This window comes from Daucus carota, chromosome 4 (genome assembly GCF_001625215.2).
Source record: "Daucus carota subsp. sativus chromosome 4, DH1 v3.0, whole genome shotgun sequence".
Classification (NCBI taxonomy): Eukaryota; Viridiplantae; Streptophyta; class Magnoliopsida; order Apiales; family Apiaceae; genus Daucus; species Daucus carota.
Window position 1 is genome coordinate 47613781 of NC_030384.2, and position 23618 is coordinate 47637398.

Sequence of the window (23618 nt, forward strand, 5' to 3'; positions counted from 1 at the left end):
ATTGGTGTGTTTGAGCTTTAAATAATGACATTATTATCTTTGATTCCATTCGACATGTAAGAGCATTCTCATTTGGAACCCTATCCTCAACCCCAAAAACTTACTAAAAATAGTAATTCCTCAAAATATTTAACAAATTTTCAAAAATTTCTTCCAACCCGTTCCCCATATTCAAACCTTATTCTCATTCTTTTTATTAAACCTTGTTCTCTTTTACTTATAATTTCAATTTTTATTTTTTATGTTTTTATATATTTATATGTTTCATTATTTTTATTATATTTAACATTTTTCAAATAATTTTAAATTTTTTTTAAAAAAAAAATTAGTTTTAATATTGAAATTATAATTCAATAATTTAATATTATTAATATACATGTGAGAACTTGCACCAAATTAAAAAAATTTATAACACAAAACATGAATATCTAATAAAATAATAATGAAATGTATGATGAATAGTGTATGAGGGATGAATAGTGAAACCCCAAATATGAGGATTTAGTTTGAGTCCCCAAAACTAAACCCTATTTTGGGTTCCTGATGTGGAATGCATTTCCACCAAAATTAACAAATTTCTTTAAAATATAGGGATGGGGTTGGGTTTGAGGGATTGATTGTGAATGCTCTAAACTGACAAAACTTTGAGGATGTCTAGACAGAACCAGGAAGCAAGAGGCCTTCACTAAAATCCCCGCAAAATCAAGCAACAGTTGACTGTTCACATCTGGAATAGTATGCTATTCCCTAACCAATTCATCAACCTTCTCTTGTTGTGCTCTCTGTAATTTAGAAGAACGCCTCTCCTCATATGATGCTGGTAGACATTCAATCATAATTAAATATTGAGCAATATAACAAATGGAAGAATCCTGGTTCATGAAAGATATCGATAATTCTATAGGTGTTTCATTGTTCAACAGAAGAATATACTTCATTTTTTAGGTATAGATGGTAATTCAAGTCCAGTATGATTCTAGCAACATGATATAAGACACTTAACATAAAAAATTTTGATTACTGAGTACACAGGTTTGTGTCACTGTTTTTCAGTTTGAGGGCAAATAAGAAAATAACACAAGAGGCATATATTAGTTGAATCTCTGCAAAAAAATAATAAAGGATAGTACTCACGTTCAGTTGGTCGCGACAAAAGCGGAATATGTATAACCGCCTTCTTTTTCACTGGAGAACTCGATCTGCTGTCATCTGAAAATCAACGAGTGCTCTTAGTAGAGAACTTGAAATGAAACGAGGACATTCTTTATAGTTTATACCAATAAAATGCAGTGAAGCTGAACTAACCAATTTCAGCAAGTGAACAGCTACGCAGAGCCTCATGAAAAATAGCAGCTTGGAGTTTGTGACTCCGGCATTCCTTTTGAAAGTGCAGCTGCAAAGCCTGTCTGTCATCTGCAGTTATATATCCATACACATTACACGCTCATGTATATTAGCCACTTAAATTCTCGGACAACAAGTGAAAAAGGAAGGAAAAAGTAAGGGGGGGAAGGGGGAGAGAGAGAACACATTACACGCTCATGTATATTAGCCACTTAAATTCTCGGACAACAAGTGAAAAAGGAAGCAAAAAGTAAGGGGGGGGGGAGAGAGAGAGAGAGAGAGAGAGAGAGAGAGAGAGAGAGAGAGAGAGAGAGAGAGAGAGAGAGAGAGAGAGAGAGAGAGAGAGAGGGAGAGGGAGAGGGAGAGGGAGAGGGAGAGGGAGGGAGGGAGGGAGGGAGAGGTAGAGGGAGAGAGAGCATCACCATAAATGTGGGGATAGGGGGGAGACTAGAGAGGGAGGGGGAGTGAGTGAGTGAGAGAGAGAGAGAGAGAGAGAGAGATGACATGTTGGGCATGGGCATATACAGACTTAAATGCAATTGAATTTGATAGTTAAATTTGCAATGACAAATAAATAGCAATCCTTGCTCAAGTACCTCTGGTGCACTTGAATTTGAGACCTTCAAACTCACAGGTTTGAAGAACCAATGGCATCTCTGGAGCCATATTGTACTGAGGTTTTCTTGATATCTTGTCAACATCAAGTAAGACATCTAATACCTACAATCAAAAGTTAAACATTTCGAATCAGATGTCACTACAACACAAACTAGAAAGTTGCTACTTAAATTGCCAGTTGCACAATGACCCTTAAAGCAGGTAAGTATTAGAAAATTTTCCAAAATGTATGAGAAAAAGTGCATGCAACTAATCAACTACCTTAACATACTCTGCATGACTGAACATATATATGTGTGTCACTTAGGCATTTCTTGTTGTCCATATGCTGAAATAAATATACCACTAACAATCTAGAAACCAGTGAAGGCAAAAATGAATGATAAATATAGTCAAAAAGACTAATTGCCTATAGTGCACTTACAACACTTGATCATTTGTCTATTTATCAGTTATCCTTATTAAATCATAGGCATTCAAATTGGTATGGATATATGCGGATAATTATTGAAGATTTGCAAGATGGTGTTGAGTATGTGAAGGTTACAAAGTAAATGACAAGGTTCCTCATCATATTGCACAAAGAACATATTAAATGCATAGATATATAAGACTTATCAAATTCACTAAAGGGCATCAATCACGCACATCAGGGGATTCAAGACCCTCTCCTATCATAAATAGTACAGCAACCATGCAGCGGACCTGATGCCATAAGAAAGCACTACCTTTGATTCTAATCGACCACAGCTCATCATCCTGGAATCTGCCAAAAATCAGAGTTTTAACATATTACAGCCTGGCATAGTTATACAAAATTCAAAAATCTACACTGCTCATACTAAATTTATACAAGCAATAGCTCACTCGAACACAGCTACCAAAACAATATCAGCAGATCTGAGAAACTAATTTATAACAAATTCGAACAAGCAAAAGGATATCGGATATTAGGTCGTGACACTTATTTAACAAAAACAATAATTATACTGATTGATTTGTTTATAATTACAAATCAGGTCATCAGTACTCATTGTGACTCAGTAGTGGGCCGAGTGGCTGCTCTTCCCAGGGTCACAGGTATTTTCATCTCTATTCTATCTTCTTTCTGATTCTGACCCGTCAATAAAAGAAATATAAAATTAATGGAGAAAGTGAAGAATTTATTTTTTTTAAGATTTTAAAGAACCTTGGTCATTTAATTGTTAAGTTGTTCAAAATATTTAAAGTGGCAGAGAGAGATAAAAGATCGATAAAGAGGTTCACGTAAAAGTTGTTTCGAGGAAATGTAATGACACATATGTAGATAGACAAATTTAGACATTTTAAATGGGCGACTCAAAGAATGCAGTGGTTTTTGAAACTTTGGAGCCTAGTTTTGGCCAAAAGAAAAGATGATCAATGAAGTGACATTGTGGTATAACTATGGGATGGCGGCAGGAGTGTAATTTGTTTTTAAAGCATTAGCAACAATCAACTTTAGTCCCTTGTACGAAACTAAATAATATCACTTGCATTCCTGCCTTGCAAAAATAAAAATCTTATTTCATTAGAACTGAGTGAAAAACTTAAATTCATACCATCACACAATTTATGTATTAAAAGAGCATGAGATTTGCATATAAACGGATCAGCAAAAGATACACTTATAACAGTTCGTCCCAAGTTAAAGACAAGCCAAGGAAACACTTGAGAGACAGATAGGAGGAAACTCTGTTCTACAAACCTTTCGCCAAAAGGGCAGATTTCAAACAATGTAATATGCCTCCTAAAGTTATGCACATTAGCTGCATCCATCTTACAAAAATTTCTAAAATCATGTTCCCCAACAAGTTTTTTGCTGGCAGAATCCATGGCCTGAAAACATGAACAGAAGTTGGAATAAAGAGATTGAGTTGGAGGTGCTACAGTGGTGGGTCATGAAAGTGCGCATTCAATTAAATTGATACGTGAACTACATTACAGTTACCACTGTGTTCAGATTGGCTTTCCAGAAGAAGTACTTGTACTCTCTACTCCGACAACTAAACCTGCAATTAGAAGTAGTTTGAATTTCTGTTGAAACACTACATTCTGTGTAAAAATATATGAAAGAATCATACAGCTGTATAATGGTAAGTTCAAAAGAAGAGCTGAGAGGATATCTAATAAAACACTATCGACACACTTCTAACACCTAAAACGTCTTCATAAGTACTTCTGAAGGACTGATCCAATCTCAAGTAGTGTATAGTAGTAGACTGTTAGGAAGTATCCTTAACAATATATTTAGCAGTCTAGCAATGTGTGTAGACATAGCAAGGGTAGTTGAGTAATTACACTACATTGCATGTGCACCTGCACATGAGTGATAGTATAGATACCTATTCAAGTCTTACTTTCAGAGTGTGCCCTCCCTTCCTCTATATTTCTCTCTCCCTCCCCCTCCCCCTCTCTCTCGGGTTTTTCTCCCTATTCTATCTCTCTAAGCTCTGACTCTAATCTCTCTAGTTCTCTCAAACTCTCTCTCTGTTTCTCATCTCATTTCTCTCAATGCTACTGCTATCTCTTGTTTACTACATCTCAATACGATACAATCTGTAAAACACCAAAAATGCACATATAAACCTCCGATTTCTATCATAGACAGGTTTCTTGTCAATGCTTGAAGCCTTTGGATCACTTGATTTTTCTTGTATCTATGATCTTGGAGATATTATTAATATGTAAAGAGCCAGATAATTTATGCATCTAATCTTGGAATTTAATTTATTTATTTATTGCAGCTTGTGGTGTGTAGCTTGTACGCAATATCTCTTCCTAATTTAAGGTGGGGTACAATATCTTTGACCACACAGCCAAACACTGATAGTATACACAATATGGTTAAGATGGATATAAACCTTGCGCTAAAATCAACCGGAACAGGACACCAGCCCATAACTCGAATATCTTTGGGAAGTACTTTGTTCAACATGTGGACATAATTTAGTTCTCCTTCTGAAACGAAGAAACAATATATAGAGAAAATCAAATAAGAAACAGAATATAATCAGTTCACATACCTTCAATAAAATCCAATGTGAAATTATATTATATAAACATAACCATAAGGATGCTACATATTTTTTTTTTAAGTTGGAAAGACTCCTCTAAAATAAACATTTAAATGATTAGATCAATATTCACATTGATTCTCAAAACATGAATTCAGGCATGAGCAAACCACATAGGTCTTCCGTGACAAACTGCTCAGTGCTTCCTCCTTTCACCTTGTAGCGTGATCTTAAATATAAAGCCACCACCTGTACCAGTAACAAGGAAATCGAAACATATTGTATCATGTGACATAATCAAGTCTTGAACTTGAAGGATTACTAAATCTAGCATAATATATAAGCCAGGTCTCTAAAAATCGACTGTAAGGTCCTGTAAACTGTTTAATACATAACCATACACTTAATTTTGATGAAAACTTAACACACCTCTCACACCTAACCAAATGTAACTATTATTTTTTTTTATCATAGAGACTCCAACCTATTATTTGACTTTGGTATGGTAATCATAAATTTAAACCATTTGTACTTTAAAAGATATACATCCACTTAAATCACATACTTTATATTTTTTTTCAACAAAAAATTTTAACCTCAGCGATTTAATAACTAACTGAACCTGTATCCAGAACTTGTAATGAAGTATTTACAATTTAAAAGATTTAAAAATAAATTTTAAAAAAGCACTGGGCTCTTCCTGTCAACTTACTTGTCCAATTGATGAAACCCCTTTGTCTGTTCTACCACATCTCGAGTACTGCCAACTCTTCTTGTCACCAAAGACAAGCCTTGTTTCCAAAAGGGCTTTAAATAATTCAGACTGCACAAAAAGAAGAACAATGAAACTACTAAGTGAACTCTCTAATTCATTCTCAAAACAATAAATTTAAGTTCGATGGAACAAGTGATGTTAATTCAAATATAGATTTTAGATCTCAATTTCTTTCATTTGTTTTGCTTAAAGGTGTATGTGACGAATAATACATTTTATGAAAAAAAACGAATGTGGCAGATATGGATATGGTGTCCACTACTCCACTCTCCCCATATTATATTACATACTTACATATCTATACCATATTATTAAACCCACACATGCAAAAGTTTGGTCATTGGTTTTGTAGTCCGGTTGAGTACATTATAACCGTTGGATCACTGAAATTAAATTAATGAGCACCGTTAGATATAATCTTCTATAGTTCACCGTGTAAGATGCTGCTAAAGTTCAATGGTTCGAATCCCGTCAACAAACATATTAAAATATTTATTATATCATAATATCCACCTAAAATACTAATGAATAAGGTTCGAATTGTGTAAATAACATATTAAAATTATATAGAGAGATATAATTATAATTATTAGTTTTAAAAGTAGAAACAAGATATATTATTATATTTTATTTTAGTTTAATTAAAAATTATAATTTATTATTATTATTAAATATTAAAATTATTATATATATATATATCAAAAAAATGCTACTAGAACTCTAAGGTTTAAATACCGCCAATAACATACTAAGATAAATTATTAATTTAAACACGTATAAAAAGTTATTAACTATTTAAACACACTCGTGCATCGCACGGGTTATGGGCTAGTATAGCCACACACACACACACACACACATACTTACTAATTCACTTATTAAATTGGAATCAATAATATTTAACAAGTAAAATCAATTTAACACAATATAATTTATAACACTAGCTCCTACCCTCGTCCAAACCATGTGGATGCTTATACACTATACCAAAACCCTCGGGTATAATGGAAGCAGCAGAAATTCTTTTCAAAACAATGTGGATGGTAGATACAACAACACTTGCCCAGCAATGAGTTAGAGACTTAGAGTAAAGTCAACGAACAATATGGGATTGTAAATTAAGATTTGACATTCCAGCTACAAGGAAATGAATCACGCAACACTTTTTTACATGTTCTCAAGTATAATATTTGTTTTTGAAAGTAGTATAAAAATCTTCTTGTGGCAAAACCATGGATATACTTTATTGTATAAGGATTTTCAGTTTTAACCAGCCGATAGTAATATCACTGTCCTATTGCAGATTCCCACTGATCAGAAGCGATTAAGGAAAAACTAATGAAGCAAACAATATCAGGTTGACAAAATAGACAAGACTCTGAAGGAAACCTCCACAGTTGGGTCCATCTGAGCCTCCGATCCAAAACCATAGAACCTGTACATTGGTCAAGATCACAGAACAGATTTAACATAACTTAGAGTACAAGTAACGTAAACGTATACACATACTTAAACCAGAATAACCAGTGGCGGATCCAGAAACATATTAATCCGGGGGCATAATATAACATAGCAATATTATCAAAATACGGGTTTAAAATAAATGTACGCGGAGACTAAAAATTAATCAAATTTAAGGTCAAAAAATAAAAATATCACCAATTTTGAATCATAATTTTTTTTAACCGCTTAAGAAACTAAAATTTAATGTATTATATGATATTTGAATGAAAGTTAGGAATTTTTTATTCTAGTTCTTGAGAGTTATGTAATTATTTAAAGGATACTAAGTAAAATAAACACAAACTTGACATATAAATTTAAAAATTATACTAGTTATTTTTTTTTATTATGGGGGCATGGGACCCCTGGGGTTCCAAGGTGAATCCGCCTCTGAGAATAACAATGGTGTGTGCCCGAGCAAAGGCGCAACATGACATGTCAAATTTGTCTCACTAGTAATCCAACACTGTTGTGTTTGCAAAATTGTACAGTTGTACTCCTCCTTCCTATCCATTTTTTTACACTTTCCTTTTTTGGGATGTCCCTCTCAATTCTTTGTGTTTTAAAACTTTCTAAAAATAGTAGAATTTTATACTCCCTCCGTCCCTTTTTAGTTGTCATATTTCTATTTTTGTTGGTCAAATTGACTAATCTTTCACCAGAGATTATAAATCATTCTTTCATTATTTTAAAAAACTGAAAATCACATCTTAAAGTAGATTAAAAGTTATTTCCGGTGACATATTTTTTTTTATTTTTTCAACTGATAAAATATTAATAAATCTCAGTCAAACTTTGGTCAATTTGACTGGCACAAAACCAAAGGTGACAACTAAAAAGGGACAGAGGGAGTAATATATAAACTAATCCCATCCACTACTTTCATTCACCTTTCTCAATCTATCAATCATATACTAATGGTCCCCACCACTTTTCCTACTTTGCATACTTTTCTTACTCTTTCACACTACTTTATAAATTTTTCTCAATCTTTGTGCCCAACCCCAAAGTAAGAACTGGGTGGGACGGAGGGAGTATTTAAGAGGGGAAGGGTATGAGTGAAGTGAAGTTTTTTATTATTATTATTATTATTATTATTATTATTATTATTATTATTATTATTATTATTGTTATTATTATTATTATTATTATTATTATTATTATTGATTATTGATGTTGTTGTTATGCTCGAAGAACATATGAATATTATAAAGATTTAAAAAAAATTGAAACAATTGATAAAGCGTTCGCCACAATAGTTCTTAAATATACTTTAACCAGAAACCAAATAATTCATTGTCCATACTCAAACCCTTTTTGCAAGGAGATGGAAAGGACCAATATATTTAAACATGAAGACAGGTTATCTTCACATCAGATTGACTGATCATATATAAGTAGGAAAATATTTTGATGGCATACATGCAAACTCACAGATCTTGAGGTCAAGCCTAATGATCTAAATTCTTGCTGTGTATTTTTCTAAATTCGAAGAAGTGCACCTGGGGAAAAAAAAAATAGGCCGGCCTACCAGGAAAGACATACTACTCGTCAAGGGAGACGAACATTTGTGTTTATAATCACTGCACAGGGCCTATACACGCTAGCCAGCAAGGGGCTAATTGCACAGAGCATATAAGTTTTAGGCACACTGGGTAGAACTAAGAATTTTTCCTGCATTCTAAAAATTAGGTTTGTTTTCCCCGATCTATAAGTTGTGAATAACAAATAAGTTATTTCAATGCCAGTGAGCTACTACAGATATGCAATGTGTTGTAAACTATAGTTACATATATGTGCTCTCGGCTATGGAATATATAATGTTGCAACTTACAAATCAACTTTAGCGAGTAATGTGCACTAAATCAAATTTAATCCTAAGAATATCATCTGAAATAAATAAACAGATGAAGCATAAACTATTACCTCTGACCAAAATACATTACTTTTAGAGCAATGTATCTTCTGGAAAACTGAAATACAGCTTGTGTACAAGAACCTGCATCATGGTGTATATTATTCAGCAAATAACCCCATTTTATTTTGCACGTCCAGGTACACCCTGGATCACTAGATGGAAATCAAAAAATACATAGAGAAGCAAAGAGTATCGCAACTGTGCAGACAAAAATTATGAGGTAATCAGTAAGTATAGGAACCTCCATCGCCGTGCTTTGAATTCTTCTTTTTTATCTTGACACCGCTTCCTAATGATACTCTTTTCGTTTCATTAACTAGGTCAATCCTCTCCTGACCATTGGAATCAGCATTTTGCTCCAGCTGCACAACAACCATTTCAGTAACTTTTCCACATTTTAAGTTTACATCTTGACTCAAACAAAAGTACCTTCTCTGAAGGCTTGGGAAATCAACACCAGCTAACATTAGCTATCATACACATTTCATGCACCTCAACTAAGTATAACAGTGTATGAACTATCAATGTAATTAAAAACGAACATAAGTTACTACTGAACTTACTTTCCTAGGATCTCAAAATCTTATGTTCTATGTATGTGTCTGCATACACTCAAATTACAAATTGCGCACACATTTAATTAAATTGCTCGTGTCACTTCAGAACTTAGATGTGAATACCCCCATCCACAAACACAGAGGGAGAGGGGGGAGAGAGATTGATTTTCAGAACTTAGATGAGAATACCCCATCCACAAACACAAAGGGAGGGAGGGAGAGAGGGGGGAGGAAGGGAGAGAGGGAGAGAGGGGGGGGGGAGGGAGCGAGGGAGAGGGGGGGGGGGGGAGAGAGAGAGAGAGAGAGAGAGAGAGAGAGGGAGAGGGAGAGGGGGGGGGGGAGAGAGAGAGAGAGAGAGAGAGAGAGAGAGAGAGAGAGAGAGAGAGAGAGAGAGAGAGAGAGAGAGAGAGAGAGACCTTATGACAGGTGCAGTTTGAAAGCAGGGATGATAACTTGGCATTCTCAGTCTCTAGTTCCTGTAATCGAACAGACAAGTATTAATTTGTATAGTAATAAACTGGAATTTAAAAATTGGGATGAAGATAATGAAGTTGCAAAAGTACCTTGAGTTTAGTTTGAAGAAATTGAAGCTGGGACAGAAGGTCCTGGTGTTCCTCCTGCTCTGCCATTAGCGCCTGACTCTCTCAGATTAAACCGCACGACACGAGGAGTCAGTAATTTCATAAACCCCTGCCCTGCACCACCCTCTCCGTTAATTAGGGTTAATGTGCATCTACTATCTGCTGCTGTCGTAGATTTTTATTTATTGGAAAAGAGTCAAAACAGAGGAAAGAGGATCGTGAAAAATCCTTATTAGAAGAACGTTGACATGTTTCCAAAAAAAGAAATCAAGAAGAAGAAGAACGTTGAGAAATTTTATTTTGCAATGGGAAAATAAATTGATACGTCCCTAAACTATTCCACTTTTATTCGATAGGTCCCTGAACAAAAGATTCCCTAAACCGGGTCCTTTAACTTTTCAAATGTTTGTATCAGGTCCTTCCGTTAAGTAGATTCTAACAGAAGTTAGAATCTTGCTGAAGTGGCGACGCATCTTGCTGACATTGGCGACACATCACCAGCTGATTGTACATACATTAAAAAAAAAAAAGAAATTAAACTGAAATTAAAATCAAAAAACAAATCAGATGCCCTGCACGTGAGTTTCTAAGCGTGTTTATATCCAGAACACCAGCAACCAATGCCCTATGCCGGAACACCAGCAACCTCTCTTTCCCGCCCCCCCGCTCCTTTCTCCACCGGAACTGCCGCTGTCGCGGTCGCCGTCATCGCCGTCGCACGCGGCCGCCGCCCTGCACCACTCGCTAGCCCCTGCTTTTGAACCACAGATCCTTCTCCTTCCATCTCTTCTGATCCTTTCCTCCGTGTGATCTATACACCCCAGTCCCTGCACAAACTCTCCCACGTGATGAATGTACAGGGTGATTTCAGCCTCCATATCTTGATCTGAATAGATAGTGGGAATGTTTGTGATGATAGTAGTATATGATAGTATGTAGTGTAATGTGTTAGCAATATGTAATAGAATCTGCCCAAACTAATTTCCTAATCAAGAACCCTAATTCCCTTTTATGGAATCCTAAATTCTGTTTGTGAATGGAAAGAAATGAGTGAATCGGGTGCATCTAGAGATATAAACATTTGTTTTTTTAATTTTAATTCTAGTTTAATTTTATTTTTCTTTTAATATATGTACAATCAGCTGATGATGTGTCGCCACGTCAGCAAGATCGTCGCCATGTCAGCAAGATTCTAACGTCCGTTAGAATCTACTTAACGGAAGGACCTGATATAAACAATTGAAATAGTTAAAGGACCCGGTTTGGGGAATCTTTTGTTCAGGGACCTATCGAATAAAAGTGGAATAGTTCAGGGACGTATCAATTTATTTCCCCTTTTGCAATCGAGTAATACTGGAGTAATAATGATAATAATAATAAAAATAATTGAAATAATTTGATTTGGTTAGTTAAATAAAAATCATTGGATTTTCTTTATGATTTAGTTTTCTGTTTTTTCAGATTTTTTATTAAATTTACAGAAAAATAAGAAATGATCAAGATATAAAATGAAACAAAAAAATGCATATCATATTTTCACATTGAATGTCACATCATTCATTATATTCAAATATATCAAATTAGTTATTTATAACAAAACTTTAAGGTTTTTAGTGTTTTTTGACCGCTGTACGGGAAAAAACCCGTCCAGCAACTAAAAAACGTTAGACAAGTTCCCGGTTAATGGCTAAAAAGCGATAAACATGTTAGTAAAAATGTAATAAACACGGGTACTCTGGTATTAATCTAACAATCTAATTTCGTCAATATTTTATAATGTTTCGTGTACAAGCGTTTATAACATCCGACTCAAACATAAAAAAAAATACACATAATAATACATTAAAATCACAATAGGATAGATCAAAAGTCAGAAATTTACAAGTTCGTGGAACAAAGATCGAATCCTTTATATTTAAAAATGGATCGGTTAGTTGATAGTTGTAAAATGGGTTTGTCTTGTGTGTGCTCCATGGGCACATGCTAAGCACTAAACTTTATATAATTGGAGGGTTTTGATTGGTGTGGTTGTTGTAAATGCAGAGAGCTCACCATTATTAAAGAAGGTTAAGCCAATAGAAACCATCCAAATTCATCAATCTTTGTGCTTAGTGTGTGCCCATGGACACACCATGGAAAAATCGTTGTAAAATTTCACGAGTATTCGAGTTTCAATTATTCATTAACGTGACACACAACGTATATATAAACAAGCCATTCATTTAATTATAGATAATTATCATTATTTAATTATGATATTTTTTATTCAGAATTACTTAACTAAACATGGAGGGAAATTCCTCCCAAATGAGGGTGGTTAAAAATAAAATAATAAAATTATATTATATTGTATTATTTTTTATTGGGAAAAGGCATATATAAACCCACAACAACTCAAACAAGCAAAGATTTCATATATTGAAAAAGTAATTTTGGTAATATTAGCCTAAATCTCGAAAATAGTAACAACTTAATTTTGTACATAAATATCTTATAAATAAAATCTCACCTATGTAAAAAAATAAATTAAAAATGTATCTCAGATTTTAACTCAACAAACCCATGAATATAATTTAGAGTTTTGTTCCCAGACAATCAATTGTCAAGGAACAGTTACAATCACTTCCTTGATTGTTGGATCGTCGATACCTTACGTGTCCGCGTAAAAAATGCGGAAAAACATTGTATCTACGATTATTTTACGCGAATACTTTAAAATCCGATTTTTTGTCCCAACCGTTGGATTGTCGATCCAACGACTGAGGAAGTGGTTGTTAAATAACTGTTCCCTGACAATCAATTGTCAGGGAACAGACCCTATAATTTGTAAGACATGATAATAGAGGACAACTACTTACAACTTCGGTATTTAATATCAATTAAAACATAAAATGTATGTTTGAAGATAAAACAAAATGTAATTACCAAAAAGAGTATCATATTCAAAAAATCATTCTCCAAACAAATATGAAATATCCGAGGAAAATACCGAGTCCAAATGCAGAGAAAAGAAGATAAATTTGTACCCGAAAATCCAGGATGCAGATATATCGATAGTGTGAAAGAGAGAAAAATAAAAGAAAAAAACGTGTTGGCCCCACCACTAGTCAATGGATTAAAAATGTGAGGTAAAAACGAGTCAGCCTCGACAACTAATCATCATCATCATCAACCTTTTTACTTACGTATACACACACAACACAAGCTGTAAGTTTTTACAGCTCGCGAAGAAGATACGATGACAAAACCCAACAAAGATTTATTTGACTTGTCAAATTATAGTTACTGCTGCCTTCTAATAATAACCAATAATATCTCCTTAACCCAATCAATCAAATGACTCGTTTCTTACATCATCGTATACTTTCATGATACATACATTATACTCTGTGTATATATATCACGAGATCTCCGTTCTCATCCTCTTTCTTTGCTCCTTCATCTCTTACATCTGCTCTACTTTATATACACACACAGAGACACATTACTTACACAAAGGTTGTTTGTTTTGTTTTGTTTTGTTTTTGTTTTTTATTTGTAATGATGCCACATTCTGGGAAGTCATTAGATGAAATGGAGACACAAGACAAGCCTGATTTTAAGAAACTTGATCTCAATTCGGACACGAACATAAAGAAGGGGGTGAGTGTTTGTCCGAAGATTCCGGTTGTGAATGTGGCGAACAGGAATCATTCCGGGGAGCTGGGGAAGACCCGATCCGGGGTGATGGGTCATCGGAGATCCAGTTCGACCGGGGCGCCGCTAATTTATTCGGGTCGGACTCCGAGTTCGAGTAATACGAGTACGAGTAGTAGTAGCATGAGTACTAATGGGAGTGGGAGTGGAGGGGGGAATGGAGGGGGGAATTTGATGAGTAGTGTGAGTTCGGGGGCTTCGGGGAATGGGAATTTGTATCCGAGTGGGAATATTTGTCCGTCCGGGAAGATATTGAAGTCGAATATGATTAATCGGGGGAGTAATCGGAGTGAGAAGTTGGGGTCGGGGAGTGTGAATTATGGTCATGGGAATATAATCAAGGGAGGGGGGAATGCGCGGTGTGGAGAGGATAATGTGGGGAAGAGGGGTGTGGTTGGGTTTGATGCGGAGGAGGTGAAGAATCAGGGGAATGAGTTGTATAAGAAAGGGAAGTTTGGGGAGGCGTTGGTGTTGTATGATAAGGCGATTGGGATGGCTCCGGAGAATGCTGCTTATAGGAGTAATAAGGCGGCTGCATTGACTATGTTGGGGAGGTTGGGGGAGGCTGTGGTGGAGTGTGAGGAGGCTGTGAGGTTAGATTCGGGGTATGGGAGGGCGCATCAGCGCTTGGCCTCTCTTTTCCTCAGGTATACTTATGTGCACAATTCTTAGTTTTGCAGTATTGGAGATCATTATGATTTTGCCTTATCGGGTTGTCAAAGGTGTAGTTTGTATTAATTCAAGTTGCAATTGGATGTTTTTCTTTTTAAAGGATTGCCAACCATTTCTTGATTTACCTTAATCGGATTGTGAATTGCTCAAGGCTTCCTTGGGTTAAATGGTTTGGAGTTTTGGTCGTATCATACCGTTCTTAAGTTAAACGAATTAATTATCTTGCTGATTTTATGAACTTCTGAACGTTGAATCTATGTGAGACTAGTGATTCTAATAGAGACTCTAATTGTTAACTTCTGCTGTTTGAGTGGTATGATGTATGAGCTTGCTGTAGTTTTTGGCTTGTAGCTGTCTGTAAAGAACATTCCAAGTTATTGGGTGATTGGTTTTGTCATCAGTATTGAGAGTTGAGGCTGGACTCATCACCTACCAGTGCTGATGATGACGCCACACTTTGATCACACCTAAAATCCTGATATATGACCCTAACTTTCGATGTTTGGTTCATTTCATTTATAATATCTGATCCAACTTTAAGATTAAAAAAATAATAATTATATGTATACTGGATTTCTCTGGGTGGAAACAAGTTCCTTTTTTAGCTAAATGTGATAATAAGTTTCAGACACTTTTGATCTTTATATGGCTTTTGGGGATTCTATAGGAAATCACTTTTGTAGCTGTAGAATCTACTACAAATAGAGTGCAGGTCGTTTTGAAAATCATTTACATTATTTCTACGAATGTGCCAGGTAACAGGTTACATGCTTCAGAATCATGGGTTTTGTTTTATTCGTTTTTATGAGATTAAGTGAGTATGTGCACCGGGCAGTGCCACAAATGATTGATATTCCTTCGCATTCTGTCGTTTACAGGTTAGGACAAGTTGAAAATGCTAAGGATCACCTTTGTTTGCAAGGGCAGCCTCCTGATACAACTGAATTGCAGAAGTTGCAGTTGTTGGAAAAGCATATCAGTCGATGCGTAGATGCTCGAAAGGTAGGTGACTGGAAGGGAGTACTGCAGGAATGTGATGCAATAATGGTAGCTGGAGCTGTGTCTTCACCCCAGGTAAGATCAGCACAAAGCCTACTATTTCTACTTCTTTTTTTATTAGAAAGATTAGATCGCTGAACAGTTAATTTTATAGATAATTGCTTGTAAAGCGGAGGCATTCTTGAAGCTTCACCAATATGAAGATGCCGACTCTAGCTTATCCAACCTTTCAAAGCTAGAACCCTACCCTACTTCATGTTCCCAAAATAGATTTTTTGGGATTCTTTTAGAAGCTTATGTTTTGTTTGTCCGAGCGAAGGTGGATATCGCATTTGGAAGGTTAGTCATTATAATCGCTGTATATTGTTTAGAACTTTAGATTGGTGACCCTGATGTGACCGAAAATATTAATTTCATTGCAGGTTTGAAAATGCAGCTGCTGCAGCAGAGAAGGCCGTTAAAATTGATTTCAATAACATGGAAGTTGCAATGTTGCTGAACAGCGTGAAGCTGGTAACTAGGGCTCGTTCCCAGGGTAGAGATCTTTTCGGTGCTGGAAAATTCACAGAAGCATGTGCAGCATACGGGGAAGGCCTGAAATATAATCTCTGCAATTCCATACTCTACTGCAACAGGGCTGTTTGCTGGTCTAAACTTGGTCTGTGGCAGGAATCTGTGGAGGACTGCAATCAAGCCCTCAAGATCCAACCAAATTACACAAAAGCTCTTCTTAGGAGGGCTGTATCAAATGCGAAGGTAATAATGCTTGTATATATTGTTTATCTTATATAGGCAGGTTGTTTCTATAGTTAACTTTTTTGTTTCTTTAAAACTATGGAATAATCTTTTTTGCTCATATGGACATCTATCGTTTGGCAACTTTTTTTCTGGTTGTCACAGCTCGAAGAATGGGCAGCAGCTGTCAGAGACTATGAGATCTTAAGGAGAGAGCTCCCGGGTGACAGCGAAGTTGCTGAGTCTCTATCTCGGGCACAGGATGCTCTTATGAAATTACGGCGGGGTGATGCTTATGTCAAACCAGGTGACTCCAGTGAATTTTCTGGTTCTGACCACTTCAAGGGTGTGATGCATTCACCTGGTAAAATTTTCATCCTTGTACCAAAGTTAACTCATCCGTTCATTTTTCATGCTGTTATTTATCCGAGCCCAGAGCATTGATCCTATAGCAGCTTTACAGAGTCATTAATGAATAATTCTACTGTCTTGCTGGAATTTCTTACTCATTATTTATGACTGTTCTATAATCTTTTTGCCACTTGCTTGATTTGAAATGCAATCCATTCCACTGTAGCAACATAGAAGTTCTTGCAATTTATCTAAATCTTCCGACTTTCATCTTGATCGTTGTAAAGACTGAATGATTGATACCTAATATGTCTCTCTTCTTCTTCCGTGAAGGTGGATCCAGTTCAGACGCCAGCAGAAGCCACAAGAAATATCCGGAGCTGTAACATATACTAGTCGGTGACAGACTGAAGAAGATGATCTGCCCTAGCCGCCAAATTACTATTATTAGGCTCAATGGTGCTTCAAAGCATCCATGCTATATATTCTTACCTCAATTTTGGAAGGAGATAGCAGATTGAGTAGCTACATATCACATTATAGTAATTTCATTCTTTAATAGGAAAACCTCATATAAATAAATTCATCAGTTAACATATTTTAAATTGTATTACATAAATTTTCTTCGCTTATATCACAATATATTGTTTATTTCATCCCCTTTATTCAAATCCATTTTCACCTTCAGTCATGCAAATCTGAAATGCAAAAGTGCACTTCGTATGTAGGCCTGTTTCTACTTTAATTCTGTTATCTTGGTGGGAAACAAAATGTTTCCGATCTACTAGTAAATTATTTATTGAGGTAAAAGTATTGTTCGTACTGACATGCTTTTTTCTTGCCTGACCGTGATAAATATTCTAAATATTCCCGATTTATTAAAAAATTATCGATTAATTTTTAAAAAATATTTTAATGATTTATTAATTACATCTAATTTGACTGAAAATTCTCGATTTATCAAAAAATTCAAATTTTGAATTTATAAATTAACCGATTAGTACCGATTTCCGCGATAACCGTTATATCTAACATACAATTCTAATTCTAGTGAACAAAACATCTAAATTCTAGTGAACAAAACATCAAATTGTGACGGTATATATAAGGGGAAACAGAAGGAATAATATTAGGCAGTATAGCAAGTGAGGTGGGTACATAACTAATGAATGCATGTCTGTGCCAGTACTAGAATTGACTTAACATGTGTAAAGTTCCATTATACGGTAGTAGTATTAAAAAACAACACAAACTTTTTTCAAATCATAATAATTATTATTGTACAAAATTCCGTTCCATCAGTTATCTGATAAAATAATATGAGTAAGGGCTCATTTGTTTATAGGTGGATGAGACCGTACGAACTGAACGAACCCCATATTTGCTATTCAGATCGTTTGGTTTATATTTTTAAATTTTTAAAATCTGGACGACACCATAAAAACATCTGGACGACGCACCCTCAAACTCTGCGCTGAATGGTTGAGCTTGTTACTGTCTTGTGTCTTGGCTAGAGGTTATTTTTCTTCTCCCTTAAATCATTTGACTCATTTTAAACCTTGCATCTTTTTAATAGAATCGAGAAAATCAAGTCTATACATATTCCTACTTTTTCTTGTGTGTATTTTATACATAGTATTTAAATTCTCTTTACAAGATTACTTTTCTAATGATGTAATTATGTTAGGAAATTAGATAATCCGATTTAATTTTTTCTTTTATTTTTGATTTAATTGAATATGTTTATCAAGTTATTACTTAAAAAGATAGTATTTTTAGTTAATATAACTTTTGTGTTGAATTTTAATAATTAATATTTTATTGTGGTCAAAAACATAAAACCATCATTCATAATTTTTATCAAAAGTAAATTTGAACTATAAATTATATATAAAAATTTATAGTCTTTTCTGTTACAAAAGTAAATTTTTTATCTTAATATATTAAATCTATCTGATAAAAAAATATCAGATTTGTGAATTTTGTCATTCAGATAAAATAGATTAACAAACAACAGTTTTTATCTGCCATCCAAATTTTCCGTTCATTCAGATTTCACTCGTTCAGAAAAAATGATCCAGATTTAACAAATGACCCCTAATTCATAGACCAAGCTGAAAGATTCTCTATCTTAATAATAGAGTACATAAAATATTATTCAGACACGTTGATTTATCTTACTTGTTTTGGTTCGGCTAAAATCAGATACTTTGGGTAAGAGAATAATGGGCCTTGCGTAAGCCCAAGTTGAGCGAGCGTGTCTGGACATTGAAGTAATGAAAGAGAATTACTACTTTTGGAATGTTCATTTATGTACGTAAAATAAAACAAGTGGCGCCAAACAGGAATCAAACTTTTCACAATTCAAAAGTTCAAACAATCAGGAGAGAGAGGGAGAGAGAGAGCGAGAGAGATGGAGTTGCAGTGCTGCGGAGAGTTCGAAGCAGGCAGAGAGTGTCGGATTAAGAATCTGACTGTACAAAAGTACCTCGAGTTCTGTGAGCTGCACAAGCATTCCGATCTTACCGTTAATCAACTCCAAAAGGCATCTCTCTCTCTCTCTCTCTCTCTCCCCCTCTCTCCCTCCCTCCCTCCCTCCCTCTCTCTCCCTCCGTCTCTCTCTCTCTCTCTCTCTCTGTATATATACATGTGCCTATAGCGACATAGCGTGTTGTGTACAGAGGAGCTTGATGAAATGGTTTTCTATTTGTTTGATTCTGATTTAGTTACTCTACTCAGAATCATTTATATGAGTGATTGTGTGTATAAAGGAGCTTAATGTTTGTTTTGCTATTTGTTTGATTCTGGATTTTAACGTTTTGATGATTTTGATACTCAAATATTCGTCACTCGTAGATTTGTAGCTAGTCAAATTTATGTGTGTAACTCTAGCGATGCTACATAAAAGTGCTCTGGTTATATTTATTTGTTTGGCGAATACATTAGCACAATGGTTGCAGTTCGGATTTGTGAATTGTTGTGCGTTTATTTTGGTACTTTTGATTTTTGACAGATTATAAGCATTCATGGATTCAAACAGCTGAGGAACGTTCGAAAGGCGAGCAGTTTTTCGATTAAACACAAATTTATCAGTTCCTTCTCTTTTTGTGTGTGTGTGTTTATAGTTCATGTACCATTTTCTATAGATAAGTACCTGCGTCCGTGTAATATTAGTAAGTAGAATCGCAATTTTGAATTGTTCACAGGAAGTCCTGGTTGACGCGGTAGACTCAATTCAGCTGATGGAGCTGACTCGATCCACCATCACTGATGATAACCTATCTTCAAATGCATTTATCACTTCTGAAGAGGCTATTAAGGACCTAACATGCCTTAACTGGATTGAATGTTCTGTGACTTCCTTTAAAACGTTCAATTCTGTGAACGACAGCCTTAAAAATGCTAAGGATGTTGCTTTGAAATCAAAGACAGAGAAAAAGAAGCCGCAAAAAATGAGCAGATTAAAGGATGTAGCTGAACGGGCTTGCTCTTTGGCCTCTGGTGACCAATTTTCTGCCAAGGGGGATACCGGTGATTGTGCAGCTGCTGATCTCCTCAGTTTGTCTTCTTTGTTGGTAATTACTTGCATCTTGACCAATTTTTTCAGACCAATATTTTGTTAGGAAGAATCAGTTTCGATTAGTATCCTATTTCTCCATAGACTTGCTACAGTTTAGCATGATCTTTTTCCGCTTTTAGCCTTGTAGTTGGTGAATAATGGTGATAGATTTTCTTTTAATATCAAACGGAAGTAAGCATAAAATAATATGCAGATTTGCTCCATAGTAGAGATTGAGTGGATGTTCTATATTCCATGAAACAAATCCTCTACTATTGTTTCCTTTCATTGGCATTTACTTGTTTTTCAATATTTGGCTAATTTATACTATGATGTCATTTTTTTGAAATCAAAGACAACGGAAACGGAGCTGCCAAATATGAGGAGATCAGAGAATATAGTAAATCCAGCGTGCTATTTAGCCTCTGGTGACCAATGTTATGCTAAGGGGAATACCAGCGATTCTGAAGCTTCTGATGATCTCACTCTGTCTTCATTTCTGGTAATTACTTGCATTCCAATTAATTCGGTAAATTATCAGCTTGTTTTGAAATTTTTGTATTTGATGTTAATCATCTATTGACATTATTTTGTAAGTATTCTGTCCCCAAGATTGCTATAGTTTAGCATGAATCACTTTCGGCTTTTAGCCTTTAGTTGGTGGCTAACGTTAATAGAACTTCTCCTTTAATATGTAATAGCGGTAAGCATACAATACTGTTTCCTTTCACATTCACTTGTTTTTCATTTTTTTGCTAATTTATACTATGATGTTGCTTTGTAATGGAAGACAACAATAAAGAAGAGGCCAAAAAAGAGGAGATTAGAGGATACACTAAAGCCAGCTTGCTCTTTAGCCTCTGGTGACCAAAATTCTGCTAAGATGAATATCGGCAAGCCTGCAGCTTCTGATCACCTCAGTTTGTCCTGGTTTTTGGTAATTACTTGCATCTTGACTGATTCAGTAAAATTTTAGTTTTTTATTTGAAGAATTTTTATTCAATATTGACAATTTATGTGACTTGATTCCGTATTATTGCGTTACTCCCTCAATCAGCTATCGTTTTAGAATGAATGAGATTTCCTCCATAGTAGAGATTGGGTGGATTAATGTTTTAAATTATTAAAGAAATCTTTTGCTACACTGTTTCTTTTCATTAATATTCACTTGTTTTTCTCATTTCATTTGGCTACCCCCCTCCTTACCCAGTTAAATGGTTTATAAATGTTTTAAATTGTGATATGACAACAGCCAGAGGCAGGTGAACAAGTTCTTCAAGCACTCACTCAAACACGACCCAGTCCGAAAAGACACACCAGAAAAGAGTTTCAGAAGAAGAAGGAAATGCAACAATCAACCAATTAGTAAGGAAATTTCGCGCATTAGGAAGCTTGGAAGGTTATATTAGGGGTTGATCCTTCGTATTTTGAAAGACAAAAGAAAATCAACATTCAGTGAAGTAGTAAGGATAGTTGTGCTATCTGTCTGCAATTTTTTGCAGTATTATGTTTCTCAATGTTGAGAACTTATAAGTTGTTGATAGAACTCCAGTCAACTTTAAAACCTATGACGAATGAATTTACAATCGTTTCCTCATATTCCACTTAATTTTCAGGGAGATTTGTCTTCTCAAGCATATCTTCTTAATTCCCCCTGCACATATATATATATATATATATATGGAGTTTGGTAACACTGTTTACAGCAGAGCAATGGTCCTTCTGGACAAAATAGTGCCTATGCTTCTAAGTTGCAATTTCTTTCTATAATAAATCTTAAATAACTGTATGCGAAAAATGGACAGCAAGATAGCCAGAGTAATAGCCAGGAAACCTGAGTTATTAGTTCATACCAGTGGAATGGAATAGGTCCATAGTCTTACTAAATTCGCAGTTGACAGTTGATTACCCTTGGTAATGGACAGGCTAGGCTGCCCAGAAATCTAGAACATCAACCCAAGGAAGATTTTGTTACCCAAGTTGAATGAAACCACCAAATTGAGACCAGAAACAAAAACCTTTGGCCAGCTAAATCGAGTCACATAACACGAAGGTTTGGTAACACTGAAACTCCTGGAAGACAGTTCCATATAATTATACTTGCTAACAATTCCAAACAAACTAATCCACAACAACTCCCAGTAATTTTAAACTCTCTACTGGGGTCTGAAACAGGGATTCAGTCTGAGCAAATTGTTCTGCAAATGTCTCATTATTCCAACACATTGTAAATTTCTCATCATTCCCATTCTCATCAAGACACCGAAAAAGAAAAGATTTGTTCTTCTGGCTAAATTTGTATAGTTAAAGTGTGTGGACCGTGTGGTGATGAAAACATAACAGATTCTTTAAACATAAAGATAATAAATTCTTCAACACGACTAGATTAATAATCAGCAAGTTCAATATTCTTCCTTCTCAAAAATTATCAAACATGTTCATAAAACTGCAGTTGCTTTGCAGATGGGACAATTATTGATCTGCCGCAACCATTTCTTTATACATTGCACATGATACTCATGTCCGCAACGAAGACCTCCCATGAATTCATCATCTTCAAACTCGCCCTGGCATATGACACATATATCAGGTCCTTCATTCATACTCGTAGTTGTAGTCGTATAACATGTTATTCGCATATGTTGCATAATTTTTTCCTCTGACAATCTGCTACCAACTCGTCCCATTCGTTCTTGAAGCTCAAGATAGCCCTGCATTACAATAATGTCAGCTAATCACTTAATAAATAAATGAAATTGAAATAAGCACTTAACCAAAATATATCTACTACCTCATAAGTAAGATCAGAATCTGAAGCCAAGTTATTCAGCTCGGAATCAAGTGTTTCCTCATTCAAAGTCACTTCCGCCTGCATATATATTCACACAACGGTCGATTCATATTAGAAACAAATTCACGCCATATGGATATATAGTCAGCAAGAGTGACGACCTTTGGCTTTGGCACACATAATATATCAGAGTTGCATGGCAATATTGGCAAACGAAATTTTAATTGTTGCAGATGTTTTCAGATAAGTTAAGTTCTTGAGGTATTAAAAATAAAACTCGCGAAAAATCAAAAGTGATGCCCAAAATACCAGAGTTGCAAGAAAAAATCCAAAATATCACTTATTAATATCGGATAATCCAGTGTTTTGATTTTTGAAAAAAACGATATACCGTGTTGTTTAGGTCCGGAAAAGCCTACAAACCGTAACATGTAAAACACTACGTGAAACAGCGAGAGTTAAGAAGTGAAAGATGAATGAACGC

General features: G+C 35.1%; 3 protein-coding genes across 4 annotated transcripts; 2 read left to right on the forward strand and 1 right to left on the reverse strand.

Moving 5' to 3' along the window:
- Window positions 1–396: 396 nt before the first annotated feature.
- On the reverse strand, window positions 397–10591 carry LOC108215700 (uncharacterized). 2 transcript variants are annotated; one of them, XM_017388247.2, is made up of 15 exons: window positions 10314–10591; window positions 10167–10226; window positions 9435–9555; window positions 9202–9274; window positions 7162–7207; window positions 5710–5820; window positions 5168–5246; window positions 4845–4938; window positions 3932–3992; window positions 3689–3819; window positions 2611–2728; window positions 1941–2064; window positions 1306–1413; window positions 1135–1209; window positions 397–817 (listed from the first exon to the last, which is right to left on the reverse strand). In XM_017388247.2, the coding sequence occupies exons 1-15, from the start codon at window positions 10377–10379 to the stop codon at window positions 741–743; spliced, it is 1344 nt and encodes a 447-aa protein (XP_017243736.2). In that variant the 5' UTR covers window positions 10380–10591; the 3' UTR covers window positions 397–740. The 2 variants fall into 2 exon arrangements, with proteins under 2 accessions (XP_017243736.2, XP_017243735.2); XM_017388246.2 differs by having other exon boundaries at window positions 4845–4941; window positions 10314–10590.
- A 2962-nt stretch (window positions 10592–13553) lies between these two features.
- On the forward strand, window positions 13554–17440 carry LOC108215665 (inactive TPR repeat-containing thioredoxin TTL3). Its single transcript, XM_017388204.2, has 6 exons — window positions 13554–14674; window positions 15578–15773; window positions 15853–16037; window positions 16121–16454; window positions 16599–16797; window positions 17118–17440. Exons 1-6 carry the CDS (start codon window positions 13872–13874, stop codon window positions 17168–17170), a joined length of 1770 nt encoding a protein of 589 aa, XP_017243693.1. The 5' UTR covers window positions 13554–13871; the 3' UTR covers window positions 17171–17440.
- Window positions 17441–19102: 1662 nt separating this feature from the next.
- LOC108217884 (uncharacterized) lies at window positions 19103–21952 on the forward strand. Its single transcript, XM_017390784.2, has 6 exons — window positions 19103–19329; window positions 19798–19842; window positions 19991–20359; window positions 20699–20845; window positions 21134–21280; window positions 21596–21952. The coding sequence occupies exons 1-6, from the start codon at window positions 19198–19200 to the stop codon at window positions 21707–21709; spliced, it is 954 nt and encodes a 317-aa protein (XP_017246273.1). The 5' UTR covers window positions 19103–19197; the 3' UTR covers window positions 21710–21952.
- Window positions 21953–23618: the final 1666 nt, after the last annotated feature.